The 25687-nt window shown below is 34.7% G+C and overlaps 1 protein-coding gene across 1 annotated transcript in view; it reads right to left on the bottom strand.

Moving 5' to 3' along the window:
* Positions 1 to 25687, bottom strand: part of Nrk (Nik related kinase) — a 123108-nt gene that overhangs the window by 59985 nt on the left and 37436 nt on the right. The window contains exons 3-4 of the mRNA XM_077107314.1: positions 5261 to 5317; positions 4203 to 4274 (exon numbers count right to left, since the gene is read on the bottom strand). Of these exons, the coding sequence (XP_076963429.1) occupies positions 4203 to 4274; positions 5261 to 5317 (129 nt within the window). The remainder of the gene's footprint in view (positions 1 to 4202; positions 4275 to 5260; positions 5318 to 25687) is intronic.

The following is a 25687-nucleotide window of genomic DNA, read 5'->3' as shown; positions in this document are numbered from 1 at the left end:
TTCTGTTTCTTTTTATGGCTGCATAAGACTGCATAGAACAGACATATAGGTCTAATGCTCAGTTGCTGGGATCAGGCCTACAGGTATTGCCTTTAAGAATGATCTGTATAGCGATAATTGAAGCCTTCTGACTGGATGAGATCACTCAAGTAGAACACATACTTTCACAAGACAGCTATAGCATAAGACAGTAGGGCATCAGTCAGAAAAGAGCACCTACCATGGGCATTAGGATTCTTAGGATTTAGCACTGATTTGAGAGTAGGAAATTCTTGCTTAAATCTCTCCAAGGTTCATTTTACTTTTTTTTTAAAAGGAAGATGGTGACCATTTCCTATTTCCATGGAATGACAAGTTAGTGGGGCCAAATGGGATAAAATATGTGAATTTTTTGAGATATTCAGAATAAAAATGAATAAATACAAGCTATTATTACAAAATATCTTTTATTACTTGACCTCTTGTTTGAATTAGAGTTCTATCAGAACTGAGAAATCCTGTCTACTTTTTTCCTTAATCTACAAACATTAGCACTCTCCATTCCCAGTACACTTGTTATAGTGAAATAAAATAAGAAGCAATTGTCTCTCCCTAAGCTTCATCTATGTATGCTTGTACCATGTCAACCAAGTAGTTTGATAATTCTTCTGTAACCCTTATTTCTTGCCAATCTAGGAAAAAAAATCCTCACTTTTAATAAATTGAAAATTACTATACTTTCATATATATATAAGTGAGATGCATGCAGAAAATGAAAATTTTATATTACAAAAAAGTTATCTTAGATTGCTAGAAATTTATAATGAACATATTGTTGATTTGTGCATTTAAGTAGTATGGTTCTAACTTAAGCAATCACAGGGAATAAGATTCATATGTAGGAATGAAATTGTCAATGATTAATACAAGACAGTGAACAACAAATTGGAAGATGATGTTAGATGACTCAGGAAGGAATTCTTCACTTGAAAAATAGATTCACCACTGGGCTCCATTGAATGCCTGCTAGCTCTAGATTATATTTGATTGAAAATAAAATGACTCTTCCATTGTATCTAGAAATGTTTCATTTATATAAACATTTTAGAAATATTTTGTTGTCAAAAATGAAATATTTTTGTAGATTATAAAGTAAAAAATAGAGATTCTAAATAAAAATACAAAGATTTCCTTTTCTGAATTTCAGTGAAAAAAAAGATATTTTTGGTTTCTGGGGGGCAATGAACCAAGACAGGGACAACTGATATAAAAAGCAATTAAGGGGTTAACTAACAATTATTTTTACTTCTTCCTAGCATTTTTATCAACTACCCTGACTTAATGACTTGAGGAAAGAAGTCTCTTAGCTGAATTGAAAAGGTAACTGAATATATCTATTCAGTAATCAGTTTTCTTCTTAGCTTATTCTCTAAAACCCAGCAGGAAAATGGGCAATTACTTTTAATGTTTAGTTTTAAATATACTTGTGAAATAAATATAAGTAAATGCACTAGGCTTCATAGTGTCACCACGTTGAATCATTTTTTTGCTTGTAAATTAGCTTTTCTCCTCCTAAATGCCTATAGTTTTCTGTATCATTTAAAAATCTGAGAGAAATAGCTGGAAGCTGCAGAGCATCATTTGGCATTTTCCTAGGATTTTTCAGTGAATTTATCCATAAACATTCAACTTTTAGAAAATAAATTTAGGTACCTATTTGTCTTATTGGGAAAGGGGATGGAGCCTCATTTGTACAGTTGGAACCCCAGTGAAAGGTTCTTTCTATTTATTGCAAAATGAAGGCATAAATGAATAAAACTACCCATTTATAGCATGAGGAATTACATGGAAGTACAGGCTTGAATCTCATCCTAACCTTGCAAACGAATTAATAAATGCCCTTCAAATTCCTTTAATCTGTTTTCTACAAAGGTAAAAATTAATCCTGTGGCTTTCATTTCTGTCATTTCTGGAAGGCTCTTAGATTTCCATGTATCTCTGTGATGTAGCCCTCCTTTGAAATGGTAACAATATCTGGTACCATATAGAAATAAACCAAAGAAACTAGCCATTTTGTATGTACTCTCAGCTTATAATATTAAGATTCTACCAAGAGGAATATGAACTCATAATACTATAATAAATAGGAATGAGATGCTGGAGTGAAGCTAGGAATACAAATAACTTAAAAAGAAGCAGAGGCAAGACGGAGTCTTGTTTGGTTTTTTAATGTCAAGGAGATTGCTTTTCTTTCTTTGTCACAAAGCTAATATCACCTAGCAAGAATAGGAGAATAGCTGAACTCTTAGCAGGGAAGGAGTTTTTGTGGAGTTACTTTACCTATTAGAAACCTGAGGTCTAGAGATGTAAAAAGACCACTCTTCCAAGTACTTTTTGTCTCATTGGTGGTAGACTTTGGGTTTGAACTTTTTTCTAAATTTCCACATTATTGCTATTTCCATGAAGCCCTGACATCTACAAGATGTGTGAGCAAGTCACATACTTTCTGACCCAAAAGAATAAAGGTGTTTTGAAGATGCTAAATGTCTGATTAGCTAGCAGTGAATTTTCTTCCTAAATAATCAGAAAATCAAAGTCCTTGACTAGGAGAAAAAAGAAAAAACTACCAAGAGTAGGTTTCAATGTAAACTCCTATTTAAATGTAAACTCCCCCAAAACAAATAAATGTAGATCAGATATATTTGGAAAGCATTAGTGTATTTGCCACTCTCAATTAACAGGAAGTTGAGCTTGTGAGAAACACATAAGTACATTATATCCATCAGTCCAAGTGGGTAATTTGAAACTCCTACACATCGCCTGTAATATTATGCTACAGCATTTCCTGGCTGAGGGCCAGTTGATCTGAGGCTGACCTGAATACCCTGCTTTTTGTCAAGAAGAGGCAGTTAAAGTATGCCAGAACTTCCTTTGTAATTTCACCAAATTCTAGAATCAAAATCCGTTTTACTATGGAAAAATACCAGAAAAGTTTGGGGGTAAGATCTTTAAAGAATTTTATTAACATAAGTGTTTGATGAAATCAGAATCTATCAAACAATTATATTTTTCATACCATATGTTTTGTGACCTCTTGATCTGCTAAAGACTGTTATAACTGTTTCCTTTGGATATGCCTTATCTCTCAAGATAAATTATATAAATAAAGGGGGACCAGTACTTAAAATATAAATCATGAATCTGTTTAGCAATACTTTTCTAATATAACTAGAAAGATCCCAAATATGATGGTCTTGATAGAAAATGTTATTTTTAATGTGCTGGTAGTATATTTATTAAGGCACAAAAGGCTGGAAATATTTAAATCTCTTATGTTGAATGGGGGAGAAATGTCAGAAAATAGCAATGAATTTTATTGATAAGAGTGGGAATTCTGCTTTTAGGTCCATATAATACCAACATAAATTGAAAAGAGAATTTTATTTGCCTGAGCTTATTTTTGAGCCAGTTAGGATGAGAGATATCTCAAAAAGTTACAAGTAAAACACATCTTCACAATCCTCCATGTGTTCAAGTGCAGCTGCCAGATGTTTGAAGGCTTTTAGTCAGGGTAACCTATTGGTGTTCTGTCTGCTATTGCTCTTAAAATAAAAAGGGGAAGCTGAGCTGGGTTTATGGCTCAGTGGTACAGCACTTGCCTAGCAAGTGTGAGACACTGGGTTCAATCCTCTGCACCACATAAAAATAAATAAATAAAATAAAGGTATTGTGTCTATCTACAAATAAAAATATTTTTTAAAAAGGGGAAAACCATCATTTGGCTCATATATAATGTCAATGTTTGTTAGAGTCATATGGGAGAGAAGCTATTTAGTCTAGACCACATGCACAAGGTGTGCAAAAGACATTTCCAAGGCCAGTTTTAGGCAAAATTTGCTCTTGGTCTCATCAATACCTCTTTTGTTACCACCCAGTGGGAGGCCTCAATATTCTGTAGATGTACTTAACATCCTTCCTCGGCAGCCAACACTTTCCTGTTCAGATGACCATTTCTTCTAGGCCCCGCTCTTTGACAAATGCTAGTGTTCAAATATGATGACTGATTCTATGTGAACATGTTACAAGATATAATTATATTATCACTTCTAGGCAAGAAAATTTCAGGGGCAGCCTTATAGAAATAATGACAATTCAAATAGATGAGTTTAAAGTTGAAAATTAAAGGAAGGACTGCTGGGCTAATGAGCACTTTTAATACTCACGCTGTATCTCCATCCAACAGACTTTTGATATTTATTCACTCTCACCCTCCTTCCTATTTCAGGTAAAGGAGTCTGCAAAACCAAGAACAAAATGTTATTAAACCTACTGGTCCATTCTAAAAATGATTTATGCTTAAGTGTTTTGTGCTTCTTTAGGACTAAATTAAATAGTAAGATAATATTATTCCTCTCGAGTCTAATAGTTCTTTCTTATTATATATAGAAACTTGGCACAACATTCATGGTAATGGATGTAACTGCCATATTAATGGGAAAATTATAGTTAAATAATAGTAAAGTAATATTTTCCATTTATAAACACAGGTAATTAACACCAATCATCTATTAGCTAAACACAATTTTTAAATATTTCAAAAATCCGAGTATCTGATATATAGATTAGAAGTGGGTCCAGGTGTCTCAAGCCAAAACAAGAAAATAAATATTTTCTAGATTCTCATTCAAAAAAGACCTAGGTTGATAATTTGGAAGCCATGATTTGCAGAGCAAAATAAATCCACAAAACCTCAAAATCCATTGAAACTCAGATTGGTTTCCAACGTTTCATATTTACTGGCAAAATGAAAAGCACACAAGTCTCTAAATAGTTGCAGCCTCACTTCCTAAACAAATTGGGAAAAAAAAACCTATGATATTGACAACAGTTCTGTGAATCGGTATGTTTTTTCAATTCAGATTTTCTTTTTTTAAGAAAACATTTGTTTTTTTTAGTTGTACTTGGATACAATACCTTTATTTTATTTATTTATTTTTATGTGGTGCTGAGGATTGAACCCAGAGCCTCGCACATACTAGGCAAGTGCTCTACCAATGAGCCGCAATCCCAGCCCATCAACACAAATGTGGAAATATAGTGAACCAATAAGTACAATATACTAATGTGTATAAATAGTATTCAGTGACAAGTATAATAGATCCAGATTAAGATAACAATAATTACATAAAACAACGATTTTAAAACAAAATATTTTCTGAGCTGTTTATCCCAAGAACACTATCCATTAATGGAACAGAACACAGAGAGAGTATAATATTACCTTACGAGCATTCATCACTTTAACAGCTGTAAATGCACCAGTCTTTTCATGGAGTCCCTGAAACACAGGAGAGTGACAAACATCAAATGTTAACTATGTAGCTATCAAGAAGCAACCAAACTAAAAAAAAAATACTATACAAATTACATAAAGTCAAAAACAGAGCATATAATGAAATATAAAATATGACATATAGATGAAATATAAAGTAAATATATAAAAAAGAAATATTAAGCTTTCAACACTTTAAAGAAATCCCAACCATTTCATTCCAAATAATTAAGAAAGTTTATGGAGTAGTTTTGCTTTTTGTATATTTGTACTAAGTGTGAACATTAATTGATCATTTAAACATATTGCTTAGTTAATGTATTTAGTCTAGATTTGTATGACACCTAAGCATCTGGATGAAAAATACAAATTTTCATTAGAAGATGGTGGGAAAGGAGGTGGACATTTCTTTTTTTATAATTATTTGTTCTAATTATGCATGACAGCAGAATGCATTTTGACTCATTGTACACAAAAGGAGCACAACTTTTCATTTCTCTGGTTATACACAATGCAGAGTCACATCATTTGTGCAATCATACATATAGACATTTCTTTGCATACATAAATTTCTCAATAAGGATCACTAATAAAAACAACTCATAATTAATTTAATAGCCTAAACTGTTTAATATGTCCTGAATTATATAAACCAAAAAGTTTATGAAAGAAACTAGTCGTAGAAGATTTGAAGCTATGGTAATAGAAAAAATTTCAGTCCAGCTTTAGTATGAGTAACTTAAGTTTGGGATAAACTTAAAAAGAATGCCTGATTTTCTAGTTCTCTAGCAGAAAATTTGATTTTGGGGCTAGACTGTGTTGAACAGTGTCCACCCAAAGTTCAAATTGATCTGGAACCCCAAATTGTGACCATCTTTGAAAACAGATTCTTTGTAGATGTAATCAAATTAAGGTGAGGTCATACAAAAGTAGGGAACTAAAAGGACACTATCACCTGTCTTCATTGCAGCAGCTTATTTGGATAGAATGAGATTATTTTGTAGGGTTACAACAGCACTTAAATTGAACTGAGTTCATAAAAGTTACTGAATATGTTGAATACTTCAGATTTATTTACATCTCTGGGAGAAATTATAAATGTACACACACATAGATGTATTCAAATAGCAATTATGATTTAAAAAGTATTGTTTTCCTAACTATCCCTACAAATATTTCCTACTGAAAAATTTCCCATATCTGTATGCACAAATAAAACATGTTGGAAACTGGTTCTCATAGACCCCTTAAAAGAATGACAATGTCCCCTTCTTTGATTCTAAGAGGTTATTTATGGGCCAAACTACTATTCTGTGTAATACAGATTATTTAGCATATTAAGAAAGATATTAGTCCACACATTATTTGATTTAAATGATAGTGAATTTTAAAAGTTTTAAAATCTGAAATGTATAGCCATTAAACTTGTGTAGGATAACTGAATGTCATTAAAAGGTGCTATCCATGGCCATAGAACAAAAAATGTCAGCTTGGTTCTACCCTCACTATATACAGTTGATTTTCATTTGAAAATTGTACAAAATTACTTTGTCTGACAATGTATCACATTGTTGGGTTTCAAAATATACTGTTTAACTACAGAGGAATAAAACCCTAGATCTTGGAATGTAATTGTTTTAAGACCAAACCATTATACAAGCTTCCATAGAAGTCTGGTATGCACAGATAATAGCTAAAGATAAATTGTTGCCATTAAAATAACATTTGAGAGAGTTCCCCTGTATTTTGACCTTTAAAAGTTATTTTGAAATATTTTTGAACAGATAATAGTTTCAAAGATAGCACCTCTGCACTGTATATCTTCACCACCCAGATTTTTCTAAAGTTAACATGTTTCATGACCATGGTACAGTTGTCAAAACTGAGAAATTAATATGGGTACAATGCCCTTAATTAAATTTTAGGCTTGTTCTAATATTCCTGTTTTTGTTTTTTTTTTTTTTACTAACGTCCTTTTTTCAGGACCCAAACTGGGATCCCATATTCTAACTAACAACCATGTCTCCTTAACTTCTCCAGTCCTTATTTTTCATGACTGACACTTTTCAAGAGTATTGGTCAAGTATTTTGTATAACGTTCCTTAGTTTGGGTTTGGCTGATGTTTTCCTGTGATTAGACTGAGGTTATGGGTTTGGGGAAAAAATATCAGAGATAAAATATCCTTTCTTCACATAACGTGAGGGGTGTGTGGCATTACTATGATCATGATATGATCAATGGTGATGCTAACTTTATCATTTAGCTAAGGTAATGTTTGCCAGGTTTTTTTCCACTGCAAAATTACTATTTTCTCCTTTCAAACTCTGTTCTCTCGAAGTGATTGTCAATGGTTTTGAAGAGGTTTTGTATGTCTACATAGAGAACCTAGAAGTTATCTTGAGATAATTGTTCAGTAGTGCCATCTTGTGGTTCACTGATTATATGGAAGCTGTTTGGTGACCTCCTTAGCTGAATAACAGTACATCATAAATTTTCTAAGTGAGATGTTGAATTAGGCCATGCATATCTGGTTTTGAGGATGCGTATTTTTTTCAGTTACAATGTGCAATCTATGGCAAATGAAGTTAAACCATTATTTGTTAGCATTATCTGTGTTTTAACAGTGTTTAAGAAAGGAGTATGGTTTTGAATTCTACATTGAGTGTTAAATAATCACAATTCTCATTGGCTGTAGAGAATTTCACTCAGGAAAATAACAAGAGCCCTAAATTATAAATGTGGATTTTGTTCTCTTTTTCTTACCAGCAATAATCAGTAATGCATAGGAATCAGGAGCTGTACTAGTAGCTGCTCCCATAGATTGAATTTGAGTACACAAAATGGCCTTCATATATTTTTTATATTGGAAAATGAAAAGTGTATACATTTCTGGTGCATTAACAAAATGACTTAATATATGCTTACCTTGTGGAATGGCTAAATCAAACTACTTAACATATGCATCATCTCACATGCTTATGTTTATTTTAGTGGGGAAAATATAAATCTTAAAATCTATTTTATTGAGTTTGAAGGTTTCCAACACAAAGAAATGATGAATGTTTAAGGATATGGAAACACTAAATACTCTGATTTTATCAGTACACACTGTATGCATTTATTGAATTATCACACTATACAATGCTATATCAATTTTTTAAAAAAATCTCTTAAAAATTCTAAGTATACAATGTATTTGACTTTTAAAAAATTGTGTTCTAATTATTTATACATCTAATTATCCAATATAGTTTTATTAACCAAAGTCACCATGTTCTTTGATTATTTTCCCATCCTTACACTGTACTTTGCTTCTAGCAAGCACTATTTTACTCTGTTTCTGTTAGTTTGCCTCTTTTTAGATTACTTACATAGTTAAAATATTTGTTATTTTTTTTCTGTGCCTGGCTCATTTCACTTAGCATAATATCCTCTAAGTTCATCCATGATATCACAAATGACAGAATTTCCTCTTATTAAATAATTCTTGAGAGTCAAAGAGCAAGAAGAAAATTCTTAGATCTCATTCTTATAAGAAATGGTTATGTAAATCATTTATGGAAGTCCATAGAATGTGTACAGAATATGATATGTAATAGAAATGCTTTATAGCTGTTATGGTTTTGATATAAAGTGTCCCCCCAAATCTCATGTGTTAGAATGCTCAAAAGTGATATGATTAGATTATAAGAACTGCAACCTGATCAGTGGATTAATCCATTTAATGGATTTATATTTTGAAAGGACTACTGTACTGGGTGGTGGCACACGGGAAGCAAGGTGTGGCTGAAAGAAGTAGATCACTGGGGGCAAGACTTTGAGGCTTATATTTTCTCCATGGTAAGTGCAGCTGTCTCTTTCTGCTTCCTGAGTGCCATGAACTGAGCAACTTTCCTCAGCCATGCTCTTCTGCCATGATGTTCTGCCTCATCTTTGGCCCAGAGCTATGGAGTCAACTGACCATAGACTGAACCTCTGAAACTGGGAGCTCAACATAAACTTTTGTTCCTCAAAGTTGTTATAGTCAGGCATAGTGATCAAAGTGAATTAAAGCTGATTAAACAATATCTATTCCTGATTGTAGGCTTAAGACTATTGACACAGAGAATCAAGATGTATACCATCTTCATAGTAGGCAATTCATTGTCTTATTATCCAATTCATTCAACATACTCAAGATCGGTTATTAATGTATCAAGCAAATATTAAATTATGGTTTGATAATCAATAGGAGATCAGCTACTTTAAAAATTTCTCCCCACATGCCATAACCAGAAAAATGTATAAAATTCATTCAAGTCCTCTCCTCCATTTTGTTAAGGCAAGGAAACTCCCTGATTATTCAGACATTAGCTGAAATAGAGACATATGGTTATTTTCATTTATGTTTTAGTATGTGTTAAATTAGTCAGAAGAGGTAACTACAATCATGACAATGAACAGGTATGTATTGATGGAAAGGAAAGGCAGAGGAAGGAAAGGGCCAGAGCCTCAGAAATTCCAGGAGAGGCTGTTCTTCAGCTATAATGAAGGGAATAGATGTCTGGAATGGGAAGGAGGAAAAGTGAGTGAGGATGGATTTTTAAGTTTTGAGAGGAGGAAGATAGAGAGGTGGAAAGATAAACTGTTCTAAGTCACAAGTTTATTGGAGGAATTTACAGTTTTTACAATGGATAATCTGATAAAATTAGAGACTAGAATAAAAAATAAAAACTTGTTTTTAACATAAATTCTTAGATTCCCTCATACAGTCTGTGAAAAGGGTTAAAGGAATTAATATATGCTACCATGAGCAGAACATAAATAAGATCTTAAAACACTTTCCTGACAAATTTATGCTGTCACAGCTAACTCTGTTTCCTGGGGTTGCACAACAAAATACAGTAATTAGGAAGAACATGTATTCTTTTCACAGGACTAGTTGAAATTACCCAGGAGAGAACATAAATCCCTCAATGTGTTGATTTCAATTTGGCAAGGATTTGTGTTATTAATGAATTAATTTAGATAATCAAATAAGCACCATTATTTAGTCTGCTTCCCCCCAAGAAAATATTTTATTACTGTGTTGATGCTCTGCAATGACTTCAAGATGAATATTAGTACTCTGAATATATCTTATGAACAGAAAATGTTACATGTCCCTGAATTTAAGATAAAGCTCACAAATTAAACATTGTTATGCCTCATAACAATGTTTAATTTATAACCAATATCTTAAATTATAACACAGACATGCAATACAACACACACACACACACAATTTGCTTTAGACAAATACAATTTGCTTTAAACAAATACAATGCAGGAAAACCATGATACACATAGCAAAAAAAAAAAAAAATGAAAAAGAATGATCATTTTCTTGTTTATAAAATGATTTGTATTAGTATTGAGTAAATACCATACTACTTGAATTTATTTTTGGAAGCAGATTACTATATTTTAGATTTCTTCCACTTTGTAAGAATATCTCAAAAATAATAAAGCAAGCTCAAATTATATACAGGGGATGAAGAATCAAATATAGTTAACTCAATAACTGAAGGGGGAATTTATGAATTCAGTGTTCTGATCACCTGAGAAAGCCTTGCTGACCTCTAACTGGCCAACCCGTCCACCATCTTCCCAAGCCCATACTTTTGGCACAAAACATCTCAATATTTCCACTTTCTTTTTATGGGACTCCTTTCTCCGTTTGGGCCTGTTAAGTTAGGTATATTTCTTCTAGTTATTTGCTATGATTTCTGTTAACAAATGCAGGAGATAAACCTAGATGGAGGGAAGGCACAAGGGAGAATAGTGGTAGAACAGGAAGCAACTGATGGCCCTAGGTGGTACCTAGTCTTCTCAAATAATGATATTGACAAAGTTGTGAAAGGAATATGGGGAAATTTATTAAACACAGGATATTTTGATAGAAAAATACATTGAGGCAAGAAAGACTCGATATCAAACACATCATTATATTATTTGTTCACTTCATAAATAAAATCAGGTAAAACATAAAAGTTCTTGAAGTGTGAGAATATTTTGCTTTAATTTGGGTATCTCTAGTGCCTAGCATAGTGGTAGATAAGATCTTTTAATGAATACTAATTGAGTAAATGATGAATAGAATAACTGGAAAGCTCCATCAAAGAGGTACAATGTCAATTGGACCATGAAGATGGCATAGCATTTGAAGAGAATTGAAAGTAGACAGTGAGCCCAATGTTTGGGACATCATGAGCTGAATAGAAAGGCACAGCCACTGAAGACAAAGAAAAAAAAACAGGAAAATTGGGTAATGGCCATATAGAAAGGAGAGATGAAAATAAGGGGATACAAGAGTGCACCTATTTTTTGTCAGGCCAGAAATTTCAGTATAAATTTTGTTTAAAGTAAAAACCTTATTTAAAAGAAACAGAAGTCATCATAGAGAAATAAGCCATTGGTAGTTTAGCAGTTTATGGCTGGCTTTTGTTAGTTAATAGTCTGATGCAAAGCTCAGAATTGTTAAGTTACTGAGAAACCAGCATTGAACTGCAGTAATGATCAATTTCTTGGGGATTACAGATTTTAAACCATAACAAATGATTTAAAATAGCAGTTGTGACAGCTGTGTTGGGAAAATCCATCATTCTGCAGCAGATAATCACCACGGTCCCCCCCGCCCCGGAAAGAATATGGGACAGTCCTTGATGGCCTTGTAATTTTGATTAGGCTATTTTTTATATCATGCTGCTAAAGAAATTGTTGAGGAAAGACTGCTGAATCATTAGCAGTTCCTGTGTAGTCCCTCCAGTTATTTATTTTGCCTTCTGTTGGCAAATCTAAACCACATAATCCCCTGGGCTTTTTTTCTTTTCAATTGGTTTTGTGGTGGGGAAAGGCCATGAGGCTACTCACTATACTCATGTTCACTTTGTAACCTTATTTTTCATTCACACAATTTTGTCCTTCCAGTCATTTGTTTGGGAGACTAGCAAAGAAACCATGTGATCCTTCAAGGCCACCAAGAGTACAGCCATAAACAGCATCTGAGAATACTTGATGCTGTGCTACAGAAAAATGAGACAACATGCATAGTAGGATAGTTTTGGTCAGCATCATGTCTGTGCAGAGAAACAAAAACGTGGAGCTGGAGAGGACTTTTGAACATGAACAAATCATATCCTGCCTCCAAGAAGGCCTTTCCTTAACCAATCCTTGAGATGGAAAATAAGGACGGTTAGTTCCTATTGGAACTCTTCATTTTGTTTCCCTTCTTAGTCTTCAAAGGGACAGATGTGTTCAGCATGATCAGGTATTAGAGTTGTGCAGAAAAAAACTAGCCAAGGTTGGGAGATAGAATTGGAGAAAGAAAAAGGTACACATTAATCACGCTCCACCTCATACCTTATTCATCAGGCAGAGTTGTTTCTTTAAAACAATTGCAAAATGAGGAGATGTATCCTGTTTGGGGAGACCCTCAAAAGAATTCCATAGACTTCAACTTTTGATGTGTTTAAGTAGGTTTAAGGGACTCTGATGTACAGCTGTTTGATGTTATTTGATAATTGACACATTACTAAGACTTACACCCTTTTTAATTCCCACAAAGTCTAGTATACTGCTCAGGTACAGACTTTGATGATTATATTACAATAAAGGGCAATCATTTGTCTGTCAAAGGGCACCAAAGAGGGTCTCTGAGTTAATATTTGCATGAACATCCCATCACCACAAATGTTTTGAAATAGCCAAGTGTAATCAAAATTAGCAAATTCTTTTTTAGGTGTAATTTTTTTCTCCTTTTGGAGAAAACTTAGAATAGGCAGAAGCAGATATTTCTGGCTTTGAACAGATGAAGCCTGGAGTTGAATAAATACAATTTTGACTTTGACACCTTAAGATTGAAGGCATTTATGATCAAGCTGCTACAACTTTCAGAGCAAGCATTGTAAGTTAAAGGTACCAGAGGGAAAGGAGGTTCTTTTTCATCAAGCACAGTAACAACTGAGATAGTTGCTAGACTTTATAAATATTACTTATAGCATAGTTTTTACTTTTGGGCCACCATGAACATATATCATTTCACACATATCAGAGAGTAAATTTACATCCAAGTTGTTTAAAAAACACAAATGAAACTCACATGATCAGGCGATGCTGTATGTTTCTAAGGCATCATAAATTCCTTTTACCTAATTAATCTATTTGCATATTCATCTCCTTTGTTATACTGGCAGCTGCCTAAGGGCAAATTCCCTCTTTGTATAATGATAAGGTCTAGTACATTGCCTGGCAAATTGTAGGCACTCATCAGTTTCAACATGAAGTTCTAAAAGAGAAGGAGATGCTGGGTACAGTGGAATATGCCTGTAATTCCAACCATTGAGAAGACTGAGGAAGGAGGACTGCAAGTTTAAGTCCAGCCTTGGAAATTTAGGGAGATCCCATCTCAAAAGAAAAGTAAAACAAACAAATAAATATGATAAAGAAATAAGGGGGCTGGAGATGATGTAGTCCAGTGGTACAATATACCAAGGTCAACCCCCAGTACTGCAAAAATACATACAGACAGACAGACAGACAAAAGGAGAAGAGATGCATGGAGGGTGTATACATGTATGTATGTGATGGTTGTGATGCAAATATAATTTTTTATGCTAAAAATAATATGGGAGAAAAGGGAATCACTGTCCAATGTGTCCTATGATACATTGGAGTTTTCTCACAAAGGCTGTAAAATGCTGCAATGAAGCAAATTACTTCCAGTACTCAAAGGTGATTATTTATGCATAGGTGAATTTCCTTTTTTTTAACCCTATAATCTTCTTTCTGGTTCCATTGTGAGGCCAAAGTTCCTCACAAATTTCTTCAGTTAAAAAGCCCCAAGGGAAAAGATATGAACTAGTTAATGTTGGAGGGCATGGATGTAAAAACACAGTAGAAGCTTCTGCCAAATTGGCACAAGTTGGGATTGTCAGATCACATTACCTAATTCTCATCCATGTTTCCTCCAGCTTCTATTCTGGTACCTTCTTCACTAAATGTATGATACAACCTTGTAGTTATATCAATTATGGAAACGTGAGATAGAGAAGTCCCAATTACTTCACCTCTTCTTTTTCCCTCAGCAAACCCCCAAATTACACAAATCTTGATTAGTTTAATTAAAAAATGCATACTGGACCATATTTGTAGGTAAAAAGTTACAGAAATACCAGAATGATATTTTTCCTCTTCCAGAAATTTGGGACAGTCATGGTCATGCTTTTTAGAACTGTGAAAGGAGTCAGAAAAGGGCCTTCGTGGTTTCAGTGGCTTTGTAGCTTAGAAACTGCTCTGTAATTTGAGGCAGTTATGTGTGCTTATACAGCAGCTTCAACTGAGTTTTATTACCCTTGTTATTACTCCTGCAGGGAAAAATAGGTCAAAATATGTAGTAACATCATTTGCAAATGGAGCTGCTCTGTATTGTGCTACAACACTGAAATAGCAAATTGCACAAAATGGACAATAAAGTTCAATGTTTTGGGCTGCAGGATACAAACAACATTTGCTGGAAATAAATGAATAGCTATACTAGGTAACTAAGGGAAGACCTCAATATACTGCTATATGATAAGGCAGATCTACAGGGGACAAAAACACAAAGCCAGTGAGTGTCACTATTACAAATGGGTGACATTTAAAAATCTTCAATGCTGGTCATTAATTCAAATTTAAAGTCACAGGCTGTAACTGCACATACTGAGGAAAGTATATAGGAAATCCATGAGACTAGGGCTCACCCCATCTCAAACCCTCTGATAACTTATTTGAGCAGCTTTATTGTCAAAGTATAGTAGAATCATAATCAAGTGGGAGATGACAATGTAGTTCTCCATGTATGAAGCTTCCCCACAATGACATTATTTTTTTTCCTCTGACAGACCACATACTCCAAAATGAAAGGGAACTCAGCTACCAGAAGTTGATTTGGTATTCAGAAAGTTTTCCCACTCAGTGCCTAACTTTTTTTCCTACTGTCACAGATTTTACTCTTTTATTCTTGTAGATTTATGTGGGTTTAACCATATAGCAGTGTATTTGAGGGCATGGGCAAGGGCAAAGAAACAAATCCTCCATAAACAAACAGGTTTCAGCGCACAACCAATAATGCTTCATTGCAATGTCACAATATTTTAACATAGATTACTTTCTTTATGCAATGCATGAATCAGTTAACACTCATGCAAAATGCATTCCATCTGCTCAGACAGATGTAAGCTGCAGTGTTTCCAATTCTATCAAACAGTACAACTAGCTGAAAGAGAAGAACTGACACAGATGGGCAATGTGTGAGGAGAGGGGCTCAAATTAAAGAAAAAGCTTTGTCTTAAAATCTACCCAGTTGAAAAATGAGATTCTCATTTCATCCATGTTTGTCCACAGAGGTACAAACACAACAGCCCTTAGTATGAAGTAAGATGGAGAGGGTGTTTATATCTTAGTGAAAACATTTTAACTAAATGGAATCACCTTTGGAGTCTGTAGCAGTGATTAGCAATTCTAAAAGGCTCTTTAAGTAACATAAGCTTGACTAGGATAGATGCTAGGACTAAGGGAAATGTCACGGGGTATGGAAAATGGAAAAGGAAAGAATAATAGGAAAAGTGAGAGAAGAGGTAGATTGTTGAAGAAATATTGAGAGAGGAGGAGATGATGAGAAAAAGATGACTTCTATTAAAGATTGGCCAAGAAATGTCAACAATAGCCCTAAAGATCTTATCAGTACTCTTAAGCACAGATATAAAAGATAAAAGTAATAATTTCCATCAATATCAAGTTGCTAACTTATCATTAATTCCCAAGCTTTTCCAGACTCAAATACTTAAACATTGTCATTGTAGCCCCTAGGGTTGACTGAAAGCTACTTCTCCATGTAGTCTGTTGCCTTTGTGGACAATGCTCAAAGTCTGATATTCCCTCTCTTAACACTCTACCTTGCTGCCACATTCACTCAGCATCCTATATGGCCTTTGCAAAATCAAAACACTAGCTAACTTTCCCTTATTAATGAATTACAAAGGTCTTGCCCTGTGATCTCTTCTCACCAAGGTACTACATATGCATTTCAACTGGAGCTGTTTTTGTTCAAGAGTCTTTTCAACTCTAAGGAATTACCAATGCACTGGGAATTTCAGCACATTTTGGCTACTATGATGTTGGATTTGCCCATGACAGGCTGTTTACCTCAAGCCTACAGAAATGAAATTTGAAGAGTGTGAAATCAACTGAAAGGCTCAGAGTTAAACCCCTCAATATATCCCTCACAGTTGTGTGGCAGACAGAGGGGGGAGGGGGGAAGGGATGGTAGGATATAGCCACATAGAGAATGTCAAGCTGAAAACTGCAACATGATAAAAGGAGAATGGTGCTAGTGCACAGGAAAATAGAATCTAAGCACAGGAAGATCCTAGTTCAGGTTACCAAAATTGAAAAAAAAAATCACTGAGGCAAGTAAAATATGGCAAAGCAGGGTGGAAGACTAAGGCAATAATCAAGATGAAAACACATATTCATGCAAAATATTTGGTTATGTCAATAAAGTATGTATATGTGAATATACACATGTGAGAGGATTTCATGGGGGCAACAATGTGTGTGGGCAGCAGTAACAATTCCTGAATTCAGAGGGATGGAAGGAAAGAGATTTTTAAAAAGATCATGAAAGTCTGTAAAAACTAACTTTGTCTTATAAACAACTTGGACATTTTTCCTTCCTTCTTCAAATAGTTTTTCCTGCTGTAATTCTTCATATTTGTTTATCTCCACTGCCCAATGGCACAGATTCATCAGAGCCAAGACTAATCCCAAGACTCCCTTCCTATTTTAGTGCTCTTTTTACTCTTTCACACTACCTCCTATTAAAGAGGAAGTTATCACCTGAGGGCTAGGCAGCAAGCAAGATATTGTAAAAATTAGTTTCTACTTTTAAGGAACTTTTAATAAAATAATAAAGATATTCAAACCACCATACATCAGAGACAATGTGGCAGTTTTCATAGTAAGTGTACAAATGAGAAGTTATATGGTCCTAAAAGTATTAAAATTGTATTCAAGATTTTCCTATGGAAAATATTTCATAAACCCAGATCAGCATTCTCAAAAAACAGTGAAATTCTTTATATTTGACTCCTTTTAAGTTCTTGGCATATATTTTAATCCATACATAGTTGCAATATTCTGTGAGGTCAGAGGGTCTGTTTGACATCACATTGATTCAAATGCCATCTATTACTGCTATAATCATAAGCTTCCTAATGGTCCATAATTAAATTCCATGGAGCAAATTGCTAATATTTGGGAGACATTAAAGAAAACAACTGGTATATCAAGATGACTAAATTTTTCATTTTTAAATTTTAATCCATAATGGAAAAAAGTTTCATACATAAAGATTATCCTGAATACAAATGTAGGCACAAATGTTTTCTACTGTAAACAATCCAATAAAAAATAATAGAAATCCTGCTTACTAAGCACTGTTCTAGGAAATGTGTGATAGAAAATTTAATATAACAATCAGTCAAAGAACTTGAAAAAACTGTTATATTAAAAAGATTAAACTTCTTACAACTTTGTCTACTATACTAATTTGCTTAATGATACTTTCTCTAAGCATTCAACAAATATTTATGAATTATGCTATGGAGTTAATATTAGTACTTGATATGCATAGAAGGTCAAAATACTCTTTTCATCTTTAATTGAAAAAATTATAGGATTGGATAAATATCTGATAGAATAAATACTTTGAGCTTACATTAAAATAGTATTTTGACTATAAATTATTTAGATATATTTGTGATCAATTACTAAATGCATAAGTGTTTTTGTTACATTTTATGGTGGCTTTCCAATTTGTATTGAATTTTGGTCAGAAGATAAGTTTTATAGGATTTGGATTCTTTGGTATCTAAGATTTTCTTTATTGCTAAACATATAACTCTTTTTTTTTTAAAAAAAATGTCCCTTATGTACTGGAAAGAATGCTTATTTTCTACTTGTTGACTGAAAAATTCTACATCTTCTGAGACAAAGTTCGTTGATTGCATTTGTTTGTGTGTCTCTCTCTGAGTGTTCATGGTGCTGGGGATCAGACCAGGGCTTGCACATGTTATAAACATTTTATCACTAAGTTACATAACCCACCTGCTGATTGTATTATTATTTTTTCTGACAATTTTATCAATAAAATTCTGAGACATACATCAAAGTATTCCACTGTGATTCTGAATGTACTGTAACAATATCTCCTTGTAATTGTAGCAACTTTGCTTTATTTATTTTTAGGATGTATTTTAGGTGCATATGCATATAAGTCTGATACTTTGATAATTTATCAATAGATTTCCATCCCATTTATGCAATATACCTCTTATTTTTGGTAATAAAAGTAAATTTGAACCAAAAATTCATTGAAGATTTTCTAACAGAGATTAAAACCTACCATTAAAAATCTCCTAACTTTTATTGTTTACTTTTTGTTTGTTTTGTTTAATAAACTTGACTTACATTGTTTGAGAACTATGCCACCTATAGCACTCCCAAGGCTAAGCAGTGCTTCTTGGGACAAATTTCAAAAATAAAATAATTAACTGATCTGGTTTTCCCCTGAATTGACTGACAAATGACTGTGTTGGCAAAATATAAATGAGGAAAACATTATCTTTCTATAACAATGCCTATAAGGCTGCACACCAATATCTTTTTCCTAAATAAGTCTTCAGTTGATATAGAAATAGAACTAGAGGCCTGCAATGGAAGGTGGTAAAGACAACCGGTTTATTTTTGTCCTTTCCTCCAATTTTATTTATTAATACAAAATATTCAATTCCTTTTAGGCCTAAATTACAATATGTACATAAATAGCAGCTCAGCAGCCTCACGGCTTGTTTAGGTTTAGATGTTTGTTGCACCCTTAACAGCTGCTGAAACAGATTGCAGGGTTTTCACTTCAGCAAGGTAATTACAAACAAGATTCCACTTTCCCTCTAAGTCTATTTCTGGGATTTCACACAACCAAAGTACTCTGACTCCAAGGATCTTAGCTGGTGTTGTAGTCATGAATCACTGTCAGTGTAGAAATTTAGAGGTTGCTCTTATTTATCAAATGCTATACCTTTATTTCATTGTGAACTTTAAAAAGCCAAAAAATGTCTATACCCTTTATGGGGCAGAATCTGGAAGAGTGAGTCCATCATCCTTCTTTTTTTTTTAATTATTTATGTATTTATTTATTTAAAGAGAGAGAGAGAGAGAGAGAGAGAGAGAGAGAGAGAGAGAGAACTTTTTAATATTTCTTTTTTTTTTAGTTTTTGGCAGACACAACATCTTTGTTTGTATGTAGTTGTTAGAGTCTGTAAACAAGTCTGGATGGCGCCTGGCAAAATGCCAGAGGGAGTGGTTTGTAAAGTAACAAAAGGGAGCCATTAAGTGTGGAGATTCCTGATTGGTTGACTGCTGTATCTAGTTTATGCTAATTAAAATAAGCTGTGCAAAATGTATAAATACCTCTGTTATCCTACAATAAACAGCTCCCATTCCTGCTGTATCAACGTACACAAGTTGTTCGTCCACCCCCCGGGAGATGGTGGCCCGTACGGGGAGCCCCGGGACACTCGGGGGTAAGTGACGAAAAAAGCTGCCCCTCCGTGGATAGGACGGGAGCAATCTGCTCGACCCTAGGCAGATAGGGCGAGAGGAAAAATGGCCATTTTGAGAAAATGGAGAAGATTGATGCAGTATGTTTGTGTCTTGTTTTGTCTTGAAATGTTGTATTGTCTTTGTGATGAAAATATGGAAGGGGTGAGAAGTAAATTGATAAGAGAAAAAGGCACCCCAGTGGAACCAAGAATAGTTAGGGCATGTGTTGATAAAAGCCCAGGAACTCTAGTCAGAAATAAAAAGAAAGTTCAGAAGAAGGATTATCAGAAAAAAGTTGCAACAAAAGGCTATTACTGAATACTTTTCGATACCGGAGGGTGCGTGAAACGACAAGGCGGCTGCCACCTGCCCAAGCCGATCATGGCGCAGCAAAAATTTTCCAAGCGACAGTTGCCGGCTCTTCCCCGCCCCCCTGCCCGGGGAGCGGATCGCCACTGTGAGCCCAAATCTAGACCTGACCTGGAGGCACAGTCTCGCAGGCTTTTGCTCCCTGTGCCCGGAAGCAGTTTGAGTCTGGGACTCTCCCCAGGGCCATCTGGGGCTGCCCGGGATGCTACAGCTGGCAGAAGATGCTACTGGTGTCCCTGAAGTTTGATCATTTCCAAGGCCAGTAACTACTATGGGTCTCACACCTGGAGGCTGATGAGTAATGAGTACTATTAAGGCTTATTTCAAATGTAAAAAACCTTGAAATAATGTACTAAATTGTTCAAAAGGTTGTTTTCTTAGTGAAATGCTACAGGATTTTCTTTAGCCATCCGGAGTTCCTGCCTTCGTCCCAGTGCCGGTGAAAACAAAGGTGAAAAAATTTACAGTGCTGCTGATAACCAGAGGAAACTTCGGCTGAGAACCTGAGGAGACTTCGGAGCTGTTGCTATTTCTGCTGCTACAACTTAAGCTAGCTGTCTGTAGAACTTACCTGGACTGTGATTTACCTGGACTGTGAGTTAATCTATTGAGACACTGCTTTACCTGGACTGAGATAACAAACTGTAATCTACAACAAATTGTAACCCGGTATCTTTGCTAATGGTGTCATTGCTGGTATAATTTTTCCAAAGGCTTCTTGCATGGAGCCATCAATTGGCTTGGTATTGTAACATTTTGTATCCTCCCTTTCTGTTTCTAGCAGGTTATTTATGGTGTTTCTGTAAAAGACATTATGGTCGTTATTTAAATTAAACAAAAGGGGGATATGTTAGAGTCTGTAAACAAGTCTGGATGGCGCCTGGCAAAATGCCAGAGGGAGTGGTTTGTAAAGTAACAAAAGGGAGCCATTAAGTGTGGAGATTCCTGATTGGTTGACTGCTGTATCTAGTTTATGCTAATTAAGATAAGCTGGGCAAAATGTATAAATACCTCTGTTATCCTACAATAAACAGCTCCCATTCCTGCTGTATCAACGTACACAAGTTGTTCGTCCCCCCCCCCGTTCGTCCCCCCCCCCCCCCCCCCCCCCCCGGCATGTGGTGCTGAGGATCGAACCCTGGCCGCTTGCATGCCAGGCGAGCGCGCCACCGCTTGAGCCACATCCCCAGCCCCCATCATCCTTCTTAAGGTGGATTCTAACCCTGGAAAAATTAAGCCTTTCCTCCATGGAATACACTTCTACCTTTTACTGCCTCCTCTCCCACTTTCCCTACCTGCCAGCTCAGGTATGGACTTAGTAAGTTTGCTGAAGTGGAACCCTTGCAATACATTTCTTTTTTCTGGTGGGGGTACTGGGGATTGAACTCAGGGGCACTCAACCACTGAGCCACATCCCCAGCCTTATTTTGTATTTTATTTAGAGACAAGGTCTCACTGAATTACTTAGTGCCTTGCTTTTACAGAGGCTGGCTTTGAACTCATGATCCTCCTGCCTCCGACTCCTGAGCTGCTAGGATTACAGGTGTAGGCCACTGCACCCTCTGCAATACATTTCAATAGCTGCCAAGGTGGGCAACAAACATTTAAATACAGGGAAGATTCATAGCTGAAAACAAATATCAAAAGAAATCTTGAAGGTGCAAAACATCTCTCAATATAATACTGAAGAAAAACATAAAAAGCTGTGTAGAAGGGCAGAAGAAAGGTGAAGAGAGTAGGGAGAAGAGACTAATTTTCCTGTGTGAGTGACAAAATAGGGTAGGGCTGTAGATTTAAATTAATTTAATTGAATTTCATTAAAGCAGGGTTTACTTAATATCAGGAGAATGGGCAAAGTGCAGAGCCAGAAAATCAACAGGACTGGCCATTTTTGACCCAAATCTGTGAAATTTACCTAGCATCTAAGCAAAATTCAAACCCCCTAAATGACTGTGTTTTACTTTCACAAATTAATTCTGTCCTGACCAAGCTTTGTCATACAGAAAGTAAAAATTAATCATCAAATTAAATAAATAAGACTTAGTATTGAGAAACACATGCACAGTGTTTCTCACTTAATATGTATAAATTCACTTTTCGACAATTTGATTTCTTTGCCACCAGTTAAAACAATTACCTTTCTGTAAACTTCTTCCTATAATGATGTGTTCAGTGGTTTTCTATTAATATTTCTTTTAATTTTTTTAAAAAATATTTATTTATTTTTTTTGTTGTAGTTGGACACAATATCTTTATTTTATTTTTATGTGGTGCTGAGGATCGAACCCAGAGCCTCACATGTGCTAGGCAAGCGCTCTACCGCTGAGCCACAATCCCAGCCCCTCTTTTAATTTCAAATGACCTAACAATTTCAAGCTCAGACAATTGGGGGAATATTTCCTAAGAAATAGAGTCACTTTGCTAAATTGGCAAAAATTTTTTTATTAAATTGGAAAATTTTAACTGAGCAGTAGCCCATACATGTCTCAATATCTCTTCTATGTTTATGAAACTGTTAGACTACACAGTATTAAAGGATCAATAACTGTTTTTGTTTGTGTTTCATTTAGATTTTTGATGTTAAGTAGCATCAAGAATTGTGGGATCCTAATGGGGATTATACACTCTGCTCTTTATTTGAATACATTAAGCTGGAAATATCTATGCAATATTCATTGTAAAAATTATTACAGTAGAGGGGAAAAACCTTTTAAATAAAATTTTTAAGTCTCCATTCAAATTACAACTCTATATTGTTTTTCATGTATTGAATGACCTTGGGTAAGGGAAAGCTTAGGACATACTCTTCAAAAACAAGTCACTCACCTGGGTTAACCAAATTGACTTCAACAGCAAAAGCCTTTAAGAAGTGCTTTGGCAGAAGCCCTGCTTATATATATTTTTTTATAAATCACCAGTAAGATATCGAGAAATGACAATCTGAAAAATGTCAGGGTAATAAATGAAAGTTTCCTAGATTGAATTCTGAGATTGCTAACCTCCTTCTTTTATCTGGAAATGTATAAAAAAGTGCACATGCTCCTGAACAGACTCAGCTTAAGCCAATTTGGGTATTATTACCTTTGAAGGGGAATAATAGTCTTTTACACAAAATAACAGAAATGATTGAAGAGATGAAAGATGGGATGGGGATGTGGCTCAGTGGTAGAGTGCTTGCCTGGAAAGCATGAAGCTATGGGTTCAATTCCCAGCATAACACACACACACACACACACACACACACACACACACACACACACAAAGATGAATCTTTCTAAGAAACTTTGGAGGTTTTACATGGCTATGCTGAAAGAAGAGAAAGTTCAATGATATCTTTGAATATACAGGTCAGGGCTGCTTCTGTGATTATAGGAAACTTATCAAAAAGAAATAGGCTGGGGCTGGGGCTCAGTGGTAGCACACTTGCCTGGCATGTGTGAGGCACTGAGTTTGGTTCTCAGCACTGCATATAAATAAATAAAATAAAGGTCTATTAACAACTTAAATTTTTACAAAAAGAAATAGGTTTTACTTAAAGCAGGAAGCATTTTTGACTAACCATCATCAAGACTTTCTTGACAATTACAATGATAATACACGGGAATAGGTAACTTACTTTTCATAGAGACCTTAATTTTGTATATATGTGTGTTTTTGCAACTAACCTAAAAGTCTGAAATTTGGCTAGTCTAAAGAGGGTATTGCAACAAAACTCTATTCTCTAATAGTAATAGTAGTCAACTGCCTTCTTATGTAATATTGGCGTCTTTAAAATAATCCCTATTGTCTTTATAGTGGCATTCTTTCTTGCTTTTTAGGAAATGTGATCAATGTGGTGAAGAAACCTGGGCTGAGGTTATATAAAAATCATATACCATATGGTTGTTACTTAGTTTAACTATTATTCCTTGTCTATGATTTTTACAATATTAGTTTTGGTTTTCCCACATCTGTTTTGAAAAACAGAACATAAACTCTCTTGCTACTTTCTAACTTTTTAATGACCAAAATTTTAATTCTCAAACCAACTATTTTCTGTGGTGAAGGTTTATGTTTTAGTCAGCTATTTTGCTGCTGTGACTAAAAGAACCCAACCAGAACAATTGTAGAGGAGGAAAAGTTTATTTGAGGGCTCATGGTTTCAGATTGTCCATAGAAGGCTGACTCCATTCCTTGGGGATCCTGCTGAGGCAAAACAGTGTGGCAGACGGAAACAGCTCACATGATTCTCAGCAAGCACAGAGAGAGATCTACACTTGCCAGATACAAATATATCCCCCAAAGCCATGCCCCCAATTCCACCTCCTCTACCGCTTCAGTTACCACTCAGTTAATCCCCAATAGGGGATAAATTCACTGATTGGGTGAAGACTCTCACAATCCAATCATATCTCCTCTGAACCTTCTCTCACTGTCTCACATGTGCGCTTTTGGGGGACACCTCACATCCAAACCATAAAGTTTAAGACCAAAGTATGTATTTGTTAAGTACTATGCAGAGCCTCTTTAGTACAAAGGTATTGCCCACTGGAAATACATTTAGTCAACTTGTTGAGAAGAATTAAGGCTACAATAAGCACAAGTCTCTCTATCCTAGTTTTCACATCTGCCACTAATTATATCCATCATAAATGTTGACCTAGGAAGTGTAATGCTGCAAACACACCCATTAAAGGCCAACTTTTTCTCCATATAGTTTGTTTGCACATCAAATGATCCGTATCCTGGTACCATAATATTCTGTCACCCATTGCTATTTTTTGAAACAAATTTCTGTATAATCTCAGTCAAAGGAAAATCAAGACGATGGAAGGACTTCAGAGACAGGGAAATTCATTTATTCTGCTATTTGGAAATGGGTGATGACTTTCCTGTTATTCGTGTTTTTCAAAATTTCTTATGATTAGGTTTAATAGTGCAGGATAATTATCTAGCTTGCTTTTCTTTTCCTGTTTGAAGTTTGAGTGGCTTATCAATAGAAAATTCCTGAATTTTACAGAAGGCAGCCAATGATGACATTTCTATATTTCATTATTCCAAACTAGATCTTGACTAATCCATTTCACAGTTAAGGTTAAATTATTATAAATAATAATAAATTGGTATGAAAAAGGACCAGTGATATTTATTTTTAATGTTAGAAATCACTTAATATTTCCTCCATAATAACAAAATTGTTTTGTAGCAATTAAGCACAATATGTATCTTAACCACTAATTCCTTTTGTATGAAGCTCAAATATCTGAGTAAAATCCATGGAAAGCATAATTAATAATAATATGTCTTGATAATTGCATACAAATAATTTAAATAAACCTTACTTTTACAGCCAATTGATTTTGGAC

Source organism: Callospermophilus lateralis, chromosome X, assembly GCF_048772815.1.
Source record: "Callospermophilus lateralis isolate mCalLat2 chromosome X, mCalLat2.hap1, whole genome shotgun sequence".
Taxonomy (NCBI): Eukaryota; Metazoa; Chordata; class Mammalia; order Rodentia; family Sciuridae; genus Callospermophilus; species Callospermophilus lateralis.
This window is presented reverse-complemented; position numbering and strand designations above follow the sequence as displayed.